General features: G+C 38.3%; 1 protein-coding gene across 2 annotated transcripts in view; it reads right to left on the bottom strand.

The window, feature by feature from the left end:
* The window catches only part of AP2B1 (adaptor related protein complex 2 subunit beta 1), a 100,697-nt gene that overhangs the window by 72,784 nt on the left and 10,976 nt on the right, over nt 1-16,937 (bottom strand). For both annotated transcript variants that reach the window (XM_080924339.1, XM_080924340.1), the window contains exons 3-5: nt 15,412-15,517; nt 11,309-11,444; nt 7,756-8,001 (exon numbers count right to left, since the gene is read on the bottom strand). In XM_080924339.1, the coding sequence (XP_080780465.1) occupies nt 7,756-8,001; nt 11,309-11,444; nt 15,412-15,517 (488 nt within the window). The remainder of the gene's footprint in view (nt 1-7,755; nt 8,002-11,308; nt 11,445-15,411; nt 15,518-16,937) is intronic.

The raw sequence follows: 16,937 nt of genomic DNA, 5'->3' as shown, positions 1-16,937 counted from the left end.
AGGAAAGTGCAAGAACCCAAGCAATGGAAACCAAGACAACCTGACAACCAGTTCTCCCATCACAGCATATAGTGGATTTCCCAACACTCCAGAAAAACAAGATTTAGACTTTAAATCATACGTCATGATAATAATGGAGATCTTTGAGAAACACATAAATAACTCCCTTAAAAAATTACAGGAGAACCAGGAGAAATCACTCAAAGAACTACAGGAAAACACAACCGAACAGATGAAGAAATTGAAAACGGAAGTAAATACAATAAAGAAATCACAAAAATCTGGAGACAAAAAAACCTAAGAAAGAAATCAGGAGTCCTAGATACAAGCACCACCAACAGACTACAAGAGATGGAAGAGAGGATCTCAGGGGCTGAAGACAACATAGAAAACATAGACAAAACAGTCAGAGAAGATTAAAAAACCAGAAAGTTCCTAACCCAAAATGTTCAGGAGATCCAGGACACAATAAGAAGACCAAACCTAAGGATAATAGGTGTAAAAGAGGGTGAAGAATATCAACTAAGAGGCACAGTAAATATCTTCAACAAAATCACAGAAGAAAACATCCCTACCCTTAAAACGAAATGACCATGAACATACAGGAAGCCTACAGAACTCCAAATAGATTGGACCAGAAAAGAAATTTTTCCTGACACATAATAGTCAAAACACCAAATGAACAAAACAAAGAAAGAATACTAAAAGCAGTAAGGGAAAAAGGACATGTAACATATAAAGACAGACCAATCAGAATTACACCAGACTTTTCAACAGAGACTATGAAAACTAGAAGAACCTGAACAGACGTCACACAGATCATAAGAGAACACAAATGCCAGCCTAGGTTACTATATCCAGCAAAACTCCCAATTACCATAGATGGAGAAACCAAGATATTCCAGGACAAAACCAAATTTACACAGTATCTGTCCACAAATCCAGCCCTATAAAGGATAATAGATAGAAAATTCAACACAAAGAGGGAAACTACACCCTAGGAAAAGCAAGAAAATAACTATGCAAGAGAACCAAAAGAAGAAAGACACACAAATTCTACCTCTAACAACAAAGATAACAGGAAACAACAATTACTATTCCTTAATATCCTTTAACATCAATGGACTCAATTCCCTAATAAAGGGACATAGACTATCAGACAGGATCCAGCATTTTGCTGCATACAAAAAACTCATCTCAAAGACAAAGACAGACACTACCTCAGAGTAAAAGGCTGGGAAAAAACCTTCCAAGCAAATGATCCCAAGAAACAAGCTGGAGTAGCCATTCTAATATCAAATAAAATAGATTTTCAACCAAAAGTTATCAAAAAAGATAAGGAAAGACACTTTTTACTCAACACAGGAAAAATCTATCAAGACAAACTCTCAATCCTGAATGTCTATGCTTCAAATGCAAGGGCACCCACATAAAAGAAACCCTACTAAAGCTCAAAGCATATATTGCACCACACACAATAATAGTGGGAGACTTCAACACCCCACTCTCATCAATGGACAGATCATGGAAGCAGAAACTGAACAGAGAGACACAGTGAAACAGCAAAACTAGCAGAGGTTATGAACCAATTGGAATTAACAGACATCTACAGAATATTCCATCCTAAAACAAAAGAATATACTTTCTTCTCAGCACCTCATGGCACCTTCTCCAGAATTGACCAAATAGTTGGTCACAACACAAGCCTCAACAGATATAAGAAGACTGAAATACTCCCATGCATTCTATCAGATCACCATGGACTAAGGCTGGTCTTTAATAACAACAAAGACAACAAAAAGCCCATACACACATGGAAGCTGAACAATGTGCTACTCAACGATAACATGGTCAAGAAATAAATAAATTAAATTAAGGATTTTTTAGAATTGAATGAAAATGAAAGTATAACATACCTAAACCTATGGAATGCAATGAAAGCAGTACTAAGAGAAAAGCTCATAGCTCTAAGTGCCTCCAAAAAGAAATTAGAGAGAGCATACACTAGCAGCTTGATAGCATAGCTGAAAGCTCTAGAACCAAAAGAAACAGACACACCCAAGAGGAGTAGACAGCAGGAAATAATCAAACTCAGAGCAGAAATTAACCAAGTAGAAACAAAAAATACCATACAAAGAATCAACAAAAACAAGAGCTGGTTCTTTGAAAAAATCAACAAGATTGATAAACCCTTAGCCAGATTAACTAGAGGGCACAGAGAGAGTGTCCAAATTAACAAAATCAGAAATGAAAGGGGAGACATAACAACAGAAACTGAGAAAATTAAAAAAATCATCAGATCTTACTACAAAAGCCTACACTCAACAAAACTGGAAAATTTGGAGGAAATGAACAAATTTCTAAACAGATACCAGATACCAAAGTTAAATCAGGATCAGATAAACCATCTAAACAATCCCATAACACCTAAAGAAATAGAAATTGTTATCAAAATCCTCCCAAACAAAAAAAGCCCAGGACCAGATGGGTTCAGTGCAGAATTCTACTAAACCTTCATAGAAGACCTAATACCAATACTCTCCAAACTATTTAACAAAATAGAGACAGAGGGAACACTACCCAACTCATTCTTTGAAGCTACTCTTATTCCTAAACCACATAAAGACCCTACAAAGAAAGAGAACTTCAGACCAATCTCCCTCATGAACATTGATACAAAAATACTCAACAAAATTCTTGCAAACTGAATCCAAGAATACATCAAAATGATCATTCACCATGATCAAGTAGGCTTCATCCCTGGGATACAGGGATGGTTTAATATATAAAAAGCCATTAACGTCATCCATCATATAAACAAACTCAAAGAATAATCTACATGATCATCTCACTAGATGCTGAGAACGCATTTGACAAAATTCAACACCCCTTCATGTTAAAAGTCTTGGAAAAGAGCAGGAATCCAAGACCCATACCTAAACACGGTAAAAGCAATATACAGCAAACTAGTAGACAACATCAAACTAAACAGTAAGAAACTTGAAGCAATCCTACTAAAATTAGGGACTAGACAAGGCTGCCCACTCTCCCCCTACCTATTCAACATTGTACTGGAAGTCCTGGCCAGAACAATTAGACAACAAAAGGAAGTCAAAGGGATACAAATCAGAAAGGAAGAAGTCAAAATATCACTATTTGCCAATTACATGATAGTAAACTTAAGCAACCCCAAAAATTCCACCAGAGAACTTTCACAGCTAATAAACAACTTCAGGAAAGTAGCTAAATATAAAATTAACTCAAACAAATCAGTAGCCTTCCTCTACTCAAAGAATAAACATGCTGAGAAAGAAATTAGGGAAAAGATACCCTTCACAATAGTCACAAACAATATGAAATACCTTGATGTGACCCTAACTAAGCAAGTAAAAGATCTATATGACAAGAACTTCAGATCTCTGAAGAAGGAAATTGAAGATCTCAGAAGATGGAAAGATCTCCCATGCACATAGATTGAAAGGATCAACATTATAAAAATGGCCATCTTACCAAAAGCAATCTACAGATTGAATGCAATCACCATCAAAATTCCAACTCAATTCTTCATAGAGTTGGAAAGAGCAATTTGCAAATTCAACTGGAATAACAAAAAAAAAAAAAAAAAAAAAAAAAAAAAAAAAAAACTAGGATAGCAAAATCTAGTCTCAACAACCAGAAAACGTCTGCAGGAATCACCATCCCTGACCTCAAGCTATATTACAAAGCAATTGTGATGAAAACTGCATGGTATTGGTACAGAGATAGGCAGGTAGATCAATGGAACAGAATAGAATTTCCAGAAATGAACCCTCACACCTATAGTCACTTGATCTTTGACAAAGAAGCTGAAAACATTCAATGGAAAAAGGACAGCCTCCTCAACAAATGGTGTTGGTTCAATTGGCAGTCAGCCTGCAGAAGAATGCAAATCGATCCTTTCTTATCTCCTTGTACAAAGCTCAAGTGCAAGTGGATCAAAGATTACCACGTAAAATCAGGTACACTAAAACTATTAGAAGAGAAAATGGGGAAAAGCTTAGAACACATAGGCACAGGGGAAAATTTCCTGAACAGAACACCAGTGGTCTATGCTCTGAGATCAAGAATCAATAAATGAGACCTCATGAGATTGCAAAGTTTCTGTACAGCTAAAAACAAAACGGCAGCCAACACACTGGGAAAGGATCTTTACCAATCCTACATCTGATAGAGGTCTTATATCTAATATATACAAAGAACAAGAAGTTAAGACTCTAGAGAATCAAACAATACTATTTAAAAAATGTGGTACAGAGTTAAACAAAGAATTCTCAGCTAAGAAATACCGAATGGCAGAGAAGCACCTAAAGAAATGCTCAACATCCCTAGTCATCAGGGAAATGCAAATTAAAACAATCCTGAGATTCCACCTCACACCAGTCAAATAGCTAAGATCAAAAACTCAGATTCCAGCAGATGCTGGCAAGGATATGAAGAAAAAGGAATACTCCTCACTGTTGGTGGGGTTGTAAGTCAGTACAACCACTCTGGAAATCAGTCTGGCGGTTCCACTACCTGAAGACCCAGCTATTCTACTTCTGGACATATACCCCAAAGATGCTCCAATATATATTAAGGACACATGTTCCAACATGTTCATAGAAGCCTTACTTATAATAGCCAGAAGCTGGAAAGAACCCAGATGTCTTTCAGTAGAGGAATGGATACAGAAATTGTGGTACATTTACACAATGGAGTACTACTCAGCTATTAGAAACAATGACTTTATGAAATTCCTAGGCAAATGGATGAATCTAGAAAATATCATCCTGAGTGAGGTAACCCAGTCACAAAAGAACACACATGATATACAGTCACTGATAATTGGATACTAGCCCCAGAAAGCTCTGAATACCCAAGAAATAACTCTGACCATATGAAGCTCAAAAAGAAGGAAGGCCAAAATGTGGAGGCCTCAGTCCTTAGAAGGAAAGAAAAAAAAAAAAAAAAGAATGAAAGAAAAAGGGGGGAAAATGTGTATTCATCATATATTATTATGTAACAAATTTTGTGAGCTATAATACTATTTTATAAATTATTTTTAAAAAGGGGAAAAAAGATTAAAAAGTAGAGGATACAGTTAGGGTAAAAAGTAGGGCTCCAGATCAGAAGGTTGCATGTGTGTGTTTACTGGCTACCTAAGGATGCCTTTTCCAACCGTGTACTCGGGGCTCCTCTGCAGCAGTAACCTGAACGATACCAGAGAAAAGTTCATTACTACTGAGAAGTCTCCCAAGAAGGCAGATTTCTGTTTAGCAAGGAGGTACCACATTTGGTTTCTAATGCTGATACCAGCTCTAAGTAAGGCTATACTAAACAGACAATAAAATGGTCTAGTAGGGTATGAAGAAAAAGGAGAGACCACCCAGCATGTTGTGAGTTTCTCATAAACCTACCAAGTAACCATAATTTTTTTCTGTAAAACTCCTCAAGCATACTTTTAAAATCTCTCCAAATCAAACTTGTTGTTTAAAAACAAGTTAAAAAGTGTCAGCAACAGTCAGGAGTGATAGCCATCCCAGCACTCATGAGGCCAAGACAATGAGACTGACAGTTCTCAGCCGACCTAGGCTGCACGGTAAATTCCAACACAATCCGGACTGTGCAGTGAAAACAGACAGCAACAGCTCTCAGGAACATCAGTTTGCTGTGCGTAACGATATATTAAAACTTCAACAGAAACCACCAGCAATGCCTTCAATGCCAGGCAATGAAGAAAACAAGTAGGACTAGAATAAATATAGTGATAAGTTATTAAATCTGGCAATGATAAATAAGTCCACTGTTATTATATACTTAAAAAGTATAATGCTCTGCATAAAACACCAGACCTTTCCTCTGCAGAGGAAGCTTAGAACAGACCAGGCAAGCTAGGCATGTATGCTCTCAGATGATCTGATAAAGATCTTCCAGGGTTACCCAGATTTCAAACCCCATACCCCCACAGAAAAACAACAAAATACTGACTGCTGTGCTTCCATTCCTTATACCCTAAAGTATAACAGGCTTCCTAAGAAAGAACTTAGTGAGTGTAGAGGAACCTTTCCCCTTCCACCTAGGAGTTAAAGTGTATTTTTGCCTCAACCCATTCTTAGCTCCACTGAATATTTAATAGGTTTCCACAGGGTACATGGTATTCTGCCTACCTAGTTGTTGCTCAGGTGACAGGTGCTTGATCCTTGAAAGCCACATGGAGGGAGAAGAGACTCAGCACACCATGGCAGCACACATATACCTCAATTCACACACACACACACACACACACACACACACAAACTTAAAAAAACCAAAACTAGTATTGTCATATAGCCTCAAATATTTAGGGGAACTTTTTAAAAGGGTGCCAAGTTGTGCTGCTTGGGCGAGTGAACAAAAAGTAAAATTCACCAAAACCAAAATCAAAAAAAAACAAAACAAAACAAAAAAACAGTGGCCTGATGTGGTGGTGCACGACTTTAATCCCAGAAGAGGCAGGTGGATCTCTGTGGCGTCAAGGCCAGCCTGGGATACACAGAGAAACTCTGTCTTAAAAAAAATTTTTTTAAAAAGTCATTGCCCTTCCACACTTACTTCTAATCTGACAAAGTGGCTGAAAATTCCTGACTGATACTCATCATAGCCTATACCCTTAAAAAGTATAAGGTATAAGCTTCATCCTTTGACTTTGTGCTACTCTAGAAAGATAATAAAGCAAAAGCCATAGAAAATGAACAGGTAACACTTTCAAGAATCATATCTGAGCAAAATGTTTTGCCCGGAAAAGATAATACCTGTTCCAGGCAAATATTCTCTCTCTCTCTCTCTCTCTCTCTCTCTCTCTCTCTCTCTCTCTCTCTCTCTCTCTCAAAATTCAACAACAAAAAATAATTTAATGTTACTCACTGACTATCTCGTATTATAATTCATCTTCAAAGAAATATTGTACCAGACAAAAAGTATTTAGCAGGGTGTAGTGACCTAAGCCTATGCTGAGGCAAGACAGCAAAAAAAAAAAAAAAAGTCAAAAGCTGGTGGCATGTGCCTGTAATCCTAGCACTTGAGATGGAGACAAGAAAGTGGAGTTCAAGGTCAGCTACAGAACAAGTTAAAAGCCATCCTAAATACATGAAACCTTATTTCAACATACAGAGACAGAATTTTAGGGGATGTACTTTGAAGAAAGTTGGCAATTATCCTCCAGGTTCTCAGTACCAATCACTCAATTTAAATAAACTTAATTTAGTAGTCATTTGGAACCAATCTCCTTTTATCATATGAACAAACTTTAAGATGCCAAGAAGGAAATAGGCTCACACTCTGAAGTGGGACTGCATCTCAGAAACAGCATATGTGCACAAGGCTCTGGGTTTAATCCTCAGCACTGACAAGACCAAATGAAAGCAAAACTAAAAATTTTAAGTGTTATGTTCTAGCTGCTAAGTACATAGAACATAATCATTTTCTACCCCAGAGTTCTTTGAGAGTTCATTACAATAGTTAGTCAATAAAAACGACTTTTATCCAGTTTTATTTTCATAGAAGAAATGACCACAAACGACTACCTAAAAACAAAACAAAATCACCTAGGGATATGAAATATACAATCTGTACATTACACAAAACTATTTCCCACAACTACTCTGTAGTCAGTGTCTCTAAGACAATGCTTGTGTTAAGCATGCCTTGAGAAGGACTCACTTTAAATGCTTTCCTCTTTGTAAAAGCACAAAGTATTACCATTGGGTTTGAATCTGCTATGAGATCCCGCAGAGAATCCAGAAACCCCTGATCTTCCACCATCTGGGCATTGATATCATGGAGTTTTGCCACGCATACTGCTGCTGTTTTCCGAACATAGGGGTCTTCATCCTTCAAGCACTTGCGGAGGGGTTCACAGAGATACTCTGTAATCTTGTCCACCCGGATGCATCCCATGGTTCTAACTGCCAAGGCGCGTATCAAAGGATTGGGATCTTCACAATCCTACCAAAACAAACAAACAAAAAAAACCAACCACATGAATACAAGGTGATTACAAGCAAACATTACAGCTGACATAAACCATAAGTTTCTAGTATAGTCTATGTAAGAATCCAATATCTCATGGTATTCCTTCCTTACCTAAAAGTCTTAGTTGTCTACTAAGAGCCTAGAAATAATTTTTTTTTTTTAAAGAAAATTATCAGGGCTAGAAAGGTGGGCTCAGAGGTTAGGAACACTTGTTCTCAAAGAGGACCCAGGTTTAATTCCAAGTATCTACAAGGCAGCTCACAACCACTCATAACTCTGGTTCCAGAGGATCTGATATCCTTTTCTGATCTCCATAGGCACCAAACATGTCCATAGTGTATAGACACAGATACAAACAAAACACTCACATTAAAAAAAGGATTTATGAGTATATGCAGGTGTTATATGCTTACTTGCCTACACATGTCTACAGAGGCCAGAAAAGGGTTTCGGAGCCCATGAAGCTGGAGTTACAAGGGGTTATGAATTAACCATGTTGGTGTTGGAAATAGAACTTGGGTCCTCTGCAAGATCAGCAAGTGCTTTTAACTACTGAGCCATCTCTGCAGCCCTAGAAAGAAATTTTTTAAATGCTGTATACACACAATGAGGAAAGGTCCAAAGGGATTAGATCTTGGGCTAGGTAAAAGCCTAGTAAGTTGGCATGGCCATCCCTAGAACTAGTGAATTTGCTCTAAGAACAGAGAAGACCATTTTCTTCTATTCTTTGTCAGGGAAAAAAAAAAAAAAAAAAAAAACAGCACAGACAGAACACTGATTCAAATACCTATATAAAAAAAAAACTTATCTAGTCTGGACATGGTGGTGCATGCATTTATTCCCAGAACTCAAGCAGCAGAGGCAGGTGGATCTCTGTGAGTTTGAGGTCATTCTGATCTACATAGTGAGTTCCAGGACAGCCAAGGTTACACAGTGAGATCCTGTCTCAAACAAAACAAACAAGTCTTTAAAAAACAAAATGCTAAGGAAGGAAAGAAGGAAGGAAGGAAGGAAGGAAGGAAGGAAGGAAGGAAGGAAGGAAGGAAGGAAGGAAGGAAGAAAGGACAGATGGACAGAAAGCAAGCCAGGAGTGTGGTGTATGCCTTTAATCCCAGCACATATATAGCAAGTTATAGGCCAGTCAGGGCTGAACAATGAGACTTTGTCTCAAAAGAAGAGGGGGAAAAATCTCTTTGAAAAATATCCTACAAAAAAGAAAATATATCAGTTATTTTTCAAAATTCAAACAGAAGTTAATTTTGGAATTGTCTGATTTTTTTCAAGGGCAGAATATATCTCAAAGAGAAAGCGGTATTAATATGAACAGCCCACTCTCAGGCTCATCACAGCGGTGACAGAGAGTCCTGACCACTCAGTTGCAGTAAGGAGACTTCAAATCAGTGCTTATTTGGGTTTTCTGGACAGGATCTCAGGTTACTAGGCTGGCTTCACCTCACCAAGTGTGGCTGTGTCAGTTTTTAAAGATGTCACAGTAGTGGTGACAGATGTTAGTCAGGGGTTTCAGCACATGCCTGTAAGTCTAAAACATGTAGTTGGAGCAGAATGAGAAGAGGCCGAAGACAGAGGATTGTGCATTCAGGGTCAGCTTGGGTTAGAGAGTAAGAGCATCTTTGAGGGAGGAGAGCAGGAGGAAGGGATTGAGATCTAACAAACATAAGCATGAGAATGAAGCTAAGACAGGGGGCTAGATTTGTTATAAGACCCCGAGGAGCGCGACCCACAGAACATAATTAGATGACAGACCACTGTAATAACAAGAAGTTTACTTCCATACGTATAGGGTTGCTCATCCGTGCAGGGAGAGTCAACCCCGAATTTAAAAAGCATACATCTTTATACTTTACAGTGGGCAGACTTCAGCAACAGTATGGGGTGGTGACATCGCATTGGTGGGTTACAGTGACCTTTGGATTTATTGGATGAGGGGGTTTAGGCTGATAATGATGTACATTTGGGTCTTTTCCATGAGATCTTGTGGCTGTCAGCCAGCAAATTCTGTGGGGTTTTGTCTTTGTTTTGTTTCTCAGAATTGGATGATCAGAGCATGAGCGAACTATGACATGCGTCAGGATCCTATCTAGAGCTTTTTAGAGGGCCAGGTGGCTATCAGTTAGTATAGTCTGCAGTTTTTCTGAGAATTACTCTGGGCCATTGTTTTTATTTGTCAGGCACAGGCAGGATCTCATAGCCTTGGGATGACTGGTCAGTCTGAGTCTGACTTTAATCATTTCTGTGTCTTTAGGGTCTGACATTCTAAGAATGGGGTGTTTTGGAAAAGTCTCAGAGCCCCTAAAACCTTATTTTTTATATCTCAGAATCAGACGTGTTTTATGTATAGGAATATAAATTAAACAAGTGGCCATATATCAGTAACTATCTGAAAATCTCAAGATAAATATGTATTATACTACGTGAATCTTTTTTAAAGATTTATTTTTTGTATGTATGTGAGTACACTGTTGCTGTCTTCAGACACACCAGAAGAGGTCATCTGATCCCATTACAGATGGTTGTGAGCCACCATGTGGTTGCTGGAAATTGAACTCAGGACCTCTGAAGAGCAGTCAGTGCTCTTAACTGCTGAGCCATCTCTCCAGTCTGTGAATATTTTTAAATTTCTATAATAAAAAATACTTAATCACAGGCTGAAAAAAAGATCAGAGTTAAAAGGACTAGCTGCTTTTCTAGAGGATCTGATTTAGTTCCTTGTACAGAGATCAGGGATTTACAACCTGTAACTCCAGGTCCAGAGGATCCAACTCGTTTTTTAGCCTCTACATTCATATATATATATATATATACACACACAAAAAATAAATCGTGTATGTTGGTTTTCCTGTTGTAAAGCCTGCTGAACCAAAGACAAGTAGCTCCTCCTGCAACAGCTCTTCTTAACTTTCACAAGGACAAAACAACTCCTCAGGTAACAGTATCACAGTACACCCACCCTTTATCAGCAAGCAACTAATAATATGTTGAATTACCCAACCTCTGTCAGCCTTTAACGTGAAGGTAAACATGAGGGTAAACAAAGTTTCATCTAGCAAGGATGGACATACCAAGCCCCACCAAGAGGAGGCTTGTGATATGGTCTCAGTATTCCTAGTGTAGAGAATGCTTATAACACGAACACTGCTGCTCACTGCCATTGCATCCCTTGAAACACAAGCTTCTTATCTGGAATGTAGAGACAAACTACAACAAACATCACTTCTGAAAAGGTTACGTAAGTTAGAAGACCCAGTCCTTGGGAAACTACCTTCACAAAACTGTTGACAGCCATGATGGCCATGTCTGGCTGACTCTTGGCATAGTTCATCAGATAGAGGTACACAAGCTTCTTTAGCTCCAGGTTGTCAGTCTGCATACAGTTCACCACATCTGGGAAGAGAGAGCTGAGGAGAGAGGGGAAAACAGAAATGAATAAAGAGTATCAGTGCTATAAGCTGTTACACAAATGACAAGTGATAGTCTTGGCTTCCAGAACAATTTGACAAGAGGACAGTGGCTTAGTGTTGATAATTCATTTTCATGTAAATGAATAACTAAAAAAATTAAAAGTACTCTTGGCTACCAAGTCTCTAAGTTGTTTGGTTTTGTAGTGTATAGGTCAGGGCCTTGTGTGCAGTAGGCAAGCATTTTACTACGAAGCTACATCTTCAGCCCTCTCAATAGTTTTTGTGGAAGGCAAAAAACTGTTATAAAAATTTTGAGAGCATTGGAAGGAGCCCAACAAATGCTGACAAAAGCTCTACCCTGCCTCCTCACATATGCCTTCAGACTGAATTCCATCTCCTGTCTAGTTGCTCTCGATTCTTTCTTCAGAGATGGAGATAAAGCCCAGGGCCTCATACATGCTAGGGAAGTGCTGTCACTGAGCTATATTCCAAACCCCGAGGTTATTTTTAAATGAATCATACAAAGTATATTTTTTATGAGCTACAGGCCTAGACTTGGCTCTGAGACAGGGTCAGGCTATGTATAGTTTATGCTCACCCAAAACTTACTTTGTAGGCCAAGAGACCTTGATCTCACTATTCTCCTATCTCAGCTTCCCAAGATTTCAGATGTACATCACTACAGCCAACTTCCTGTATACTGTTTCGTAATCATCTTTGCATCTGTAATCATTTAGACCTACGCTAAGAAAAATAATTAGCTTTATTAACAGCCTCCCAAAAATAACAATCTCCATGTCAATTCACTGTGGTATCAAAGCATTCCAATAGTTATACTGATTAATATACACATTTTCTTCCACTGTGGGCCAGGAAGAATTAAGTAGGTGCCAAGTCCTTGCAATGTGAGTCTATGTTTTCAAGTGTTTCTAGTTCTCAAGTGTTCAGGTTTTAAATTCCTAGTAAAGATCTGGAAGCAGTCATTTCTCCAAAATGAGCTGATTTCCTTTTAGTAAAATATATGAAAATATTATTTTATTCAGCATTATGCATTTACGAACTGGGGCATAGTCAAATATAAACGGTCTATTCACTTCCCAAGTACTAACCATCCTTACATAATTTACCATTCTCCTATAAGAAGAGAAATGTCTAACTACACTCACCAAGCAGCATCATTAGCATAAAAAGATTGAAGTTCTAAGTTTGGATTCTAAAATAAGTCATATTTAAAAGACAGAAGTTAACTATAAAGTTGGCAAATAGTCTTCCCTTATTAAAATACCTTACAAATTATAAATATTTCTAAATATCTTACAAATGACTGTCAGTATATTTCGCATAGCAGGAGTCTTGTGCACACAGAAAGCAGAATAGAGACATGTACATTATGTCCTAAACATGTATTCTTCTTAATTATGTATTCTTCTTAATTATTTAAGTGTATCTGCATGTGCCAGTGGAGCTCAGAGGACAACCTTGAGTGTCAGAGGACAACCTTGAGTGTCAGTTCTTTCCTTGAATCACGTGGATCCTGGAGATTGATTTCAAGTCACCAGATGATCTCTCTGGTCCAAAAACAGAAAGTATTTACAGAAAGGAAGATGGGCTGCAAATTCAAAAAGAATCCATCATATCTCCAATGAACCTCTTGACTATTATTCTGAAGAGCAGGCAATTATCTGCTTAGCTTGTCTGTATGGTACCGGGTATAGCTTCATACACATGGAGATACCTAAAATTCGTTTTTTTTCTTTTGTCTAAGAGAATGTGTAGATACAGAATGGCTGTAACTCCAGACAAGGATTACAAATCCTTATCTAATAACACGCTTAGCAGTCCTAAGTACTGCTAACAGCCCACACAAGAAGACTAAAGCTTGGAACACTGGTGCATGCTTGTAACCCCAACATCAGGGCAATGCTCCTGATGCCCTGAGGTAGGTTTCTGCTAGTCCTGTTTCACATCTTAGCTTAGGCTGCTGCTATGCAGAATTCAAAGACTGATAAAATTTTTAAGAGGCCAAGATAATAAATATTTTAGACTTAATAGACCAAGAATCCACTTAATACAAGCATTAACCAAGTATAGTAACACACACTTTTAATCCAACACATGGGGGCAGAGACAGATGGATCTCTGTGAGTTCAAGGCCAGCCTGGTCTACATAGTGAGTTCCAGGATAGCCAGGGCTATGTAATAAACTTTGTCTCAAAGATAATATAAGATAAAATAAATAAGCCTATTTTAAAATCACTTTAAAGTGAGTGTTATCTCTATCCATGAGGAAGGTGGCAGTGTACATTTGATTTATTGTCTGTGTACACTATAGCACATTTGGAGGTCTGAGTCCAGACACAAGTGCTCCTCTGCTGGGTTCTGGGGAACTAACAGGTCATTAGGCTCTGCAGCAAATGACATCACCCACGGAGCTACCTCATCAGCCCCTTGTTTACACACTCGTAAGCCTCTATAGCACCTTCTTAAATACAAACAGCTAGATTCTCATATCACCACCCCAGTTGGGAAACATTTTAGATGATATGTAAGAAGAAAATACAGCTTCATATAAAAATATGACTTGGAAAATAAAGAAATAGTTTAGTATCTTTTAAAAAATGATAAATGGATTATATAAATATTAATATATACACATATATATTTTTTATCTTATTTGCAGTAGTGTTTTGCTTGCACATATGTATGTACACTACATGTATACCTGATGCCTAAGGAGGTCAGAAGAAGGTGCTGAGAGTGCTGGACCTCCTGGATGCTGGGAACTGAACCTAGGTCCTTTTTAAGGACAAGTACTTCTGACCACTGAGCCATTTCTCCAGTCCCCTATTCACAGTATATTAAAAACACAGCTTCAATACACATACACTCGTGCACATATATGCAGGCATACACATGCACACACACATACACATGTATACACACAATTTTTTTAAGGAAGAAAAACTGTGCTGGCAGGATGGCTGAGCAGGTAGAGTGCTTACACATGGGCCAGATGACCTGGACTTACTGCCAGTCCACAGATGGCATGAGGGAACAGATTCGAGAGTTACCCTCTAACTTCCACAGGCACACACATGTACATAAACAAAATTCCCATTAGATAAAATACAATTTTACTACTTGATAAAATACAATTTTATTGCATCATGAACAAAAGTCCTGAATGAACTGCTCTTTTTCTCATATGAGTATCTTTTCTTTTTTTTTTTTTTTTTTTTTTTTTGGTATGAAAAACAGAATGACTGTCCCAGCCAGTACACGGCCTGGAGTCACAGTAAGGTAGTGGCTCTTCTTACCATCACTTACTATCACTGAAAAGCTCAGCATGGTAAAGTGGCAAAGAGAATCAATTATTATATATTTGCTATCTCATGGACCTATGAGAGGGCCTTAGAAGGCTGCACTTCAAACAGCTCACTAATCACAAGAGCAAAAATTAACGGTCAAGGAAATGTTGGTGGTGTTGGTTCCCACCTCGAATCCAACAACAGAACGTGGAGATGCAAAGCTAAGAGCACTGAAGAGTATGTGAGCTCAGCATATTTTTATCATCTTTTAAAACTACCTCAGGCAATGGATTTGTAACTATGCCAGAACTAGAGATGGTTTTTGCTAAACCTGAATGCAACAAAAATTTTAAAAGCAAACTAATAAAAGCACTTAGGTCAGAGCTAATATACAAGCGTGTACTTTTCCTTGTGATGTTTGCAATGAGACAGCAAGCCATTTTCACAGGTTCTATAAGTTGGTTTTTTGAGACATTGCTGTAATGTTGCCCGAGGTAGACATCCAATTCTGGCTCATATGATCCTCCTGCCTCAACCTCTCAAGTGGCTGAAGTATAGGCGTGTACAACTCTACCTCAGCGACCTACATTGTCTAGGAGAGCAGTAAGGGCTACAACATGGGGTCTGACTGTCCACAAGACAAGAGTCATCCCTACCTCACGTCCTTCCCCACGGTCATAGCAGCAATTACTTTCTTCACAGCCTCCTTCCTCTTTTCCTTCTTTTCATTGTTGAGTTCAGCTTTTAATTCAAAGATTTCTCCTAAAAGAGATGAGAACAAACAGGGATAGTCTCAGGACTACAGAATGGGCAAAGACTGCAATAGAAAAATAACATCAGAATATAGCAAGGCAGCCACTGAAGTAAGGCTATTTTAAAATTATAAGAAATGTACAATTTAAAGCCCCAGAGTGTTAGAGGACCCACTGACAAAGACTCTATCAGTAAATTCTTAAAGCCTTTAAATCATGGTCTATAGAAGGCAACACAGACCCTACTTTAGAAAGCAAGGAAAGTAAACCTCACTGCAACAACATGAGGAAGAGCAGTTTAGGAAGAGCAGACTTTTACAGATCTAAGAAGAAAATAGATGAAGCAGGGAGCTGGCTTGGAAATCAGTGTTTACAAACTAAAAGAGATACAACTTTACAGATTAATAAACTAGGCTCAAAAATCAGTTTATTACTTACAAAATTGCGCTTAGCATCCCCCATCCTTCTCAAGATTTATTTATTTTACGTTTTTTTTGTCTTTATGTATATCTATGCACCACGTGCATGCCTGGTACCCTCAGAGGGCAGAAGAGGGTGTTGAGTGCCCTGGAAGTTATGGACAGTTATGAGCCACTATGTGGGTGCTAGGAACTAAACTCAGGTCCTCTCCCAAAACAAGTGCCCTTAACTGTTGAGTCATGACTCCAAACCCCGGCATTCACTTCCTGGCTTTAGTTCCCAGCACCCACATGGTAGTTTATAACTGTTCATAAGTCTGGTTCCAGGGAACCTGAAGCCTTCTTGCCTCTGCAGGTACCAGGCATACATATATATTCACGTGGAAAAACACTCATAGATTATATATAAATAATAGTTTCTTTAAAGGACAACTTTGGGGAATCTACTTCCACCTTGTTAAGATGGTCTTGTTCTGGGCTGTGCTGTACACTCTGACTTACTCTCCTATCTGTCTCCCACGACAAAGTAGGAATGATGGGATGTCTGATACATACAATACCACATCCAATTTTACTATGTGCATTCCAGGGATAGAACCTAGATGGCCAGGCTTGTATAGCAAACACTTTTGCTTACTAAGCTATCTCACCAGACTAAGAAATGATCAAGAGCTCTTAGTTTGTACATGATCCTAATGCACAAGGCATAGTTAAGTCAGAGAAGAAAAAGAAATTGTTAGTCTAGTGCTACAGTGGCATGACTAGTATAAGGTAATAATCCACTTTACAAACGAATTGGAAGTCCACTCACAGGAGGGAATTCATGCTTGGTACTTATGCAAGGAAAATGTCCCCATAGATGCACATGTTCAATACTTGGTAGAACTATTTGGGAAGACTTATGGTCTTGATGGCAGAAGTATGTTGCTCAGGGAGGGCCTTTAGGATTTCAAAAGGTGTAATTCCACTGTTCCCTCTTTGCTTCCTATTTGTGGATCTGGTTGTGAACTC

Source organism: Micromys minutus (assembly GCF_963924665.1).
Source record: "Micromys minutus genome assembly, chromosome: 10".
Taxonomy (NCBI): domain Eukaryota; kingdom Metazoa; phylum Chordata; class Mammalia; order Rodentia; family Muridae; genus Micromys; species Micromys minutus.
This window is presented reverse-complemented; position numbering and strand designations above follow the sequence as displayed.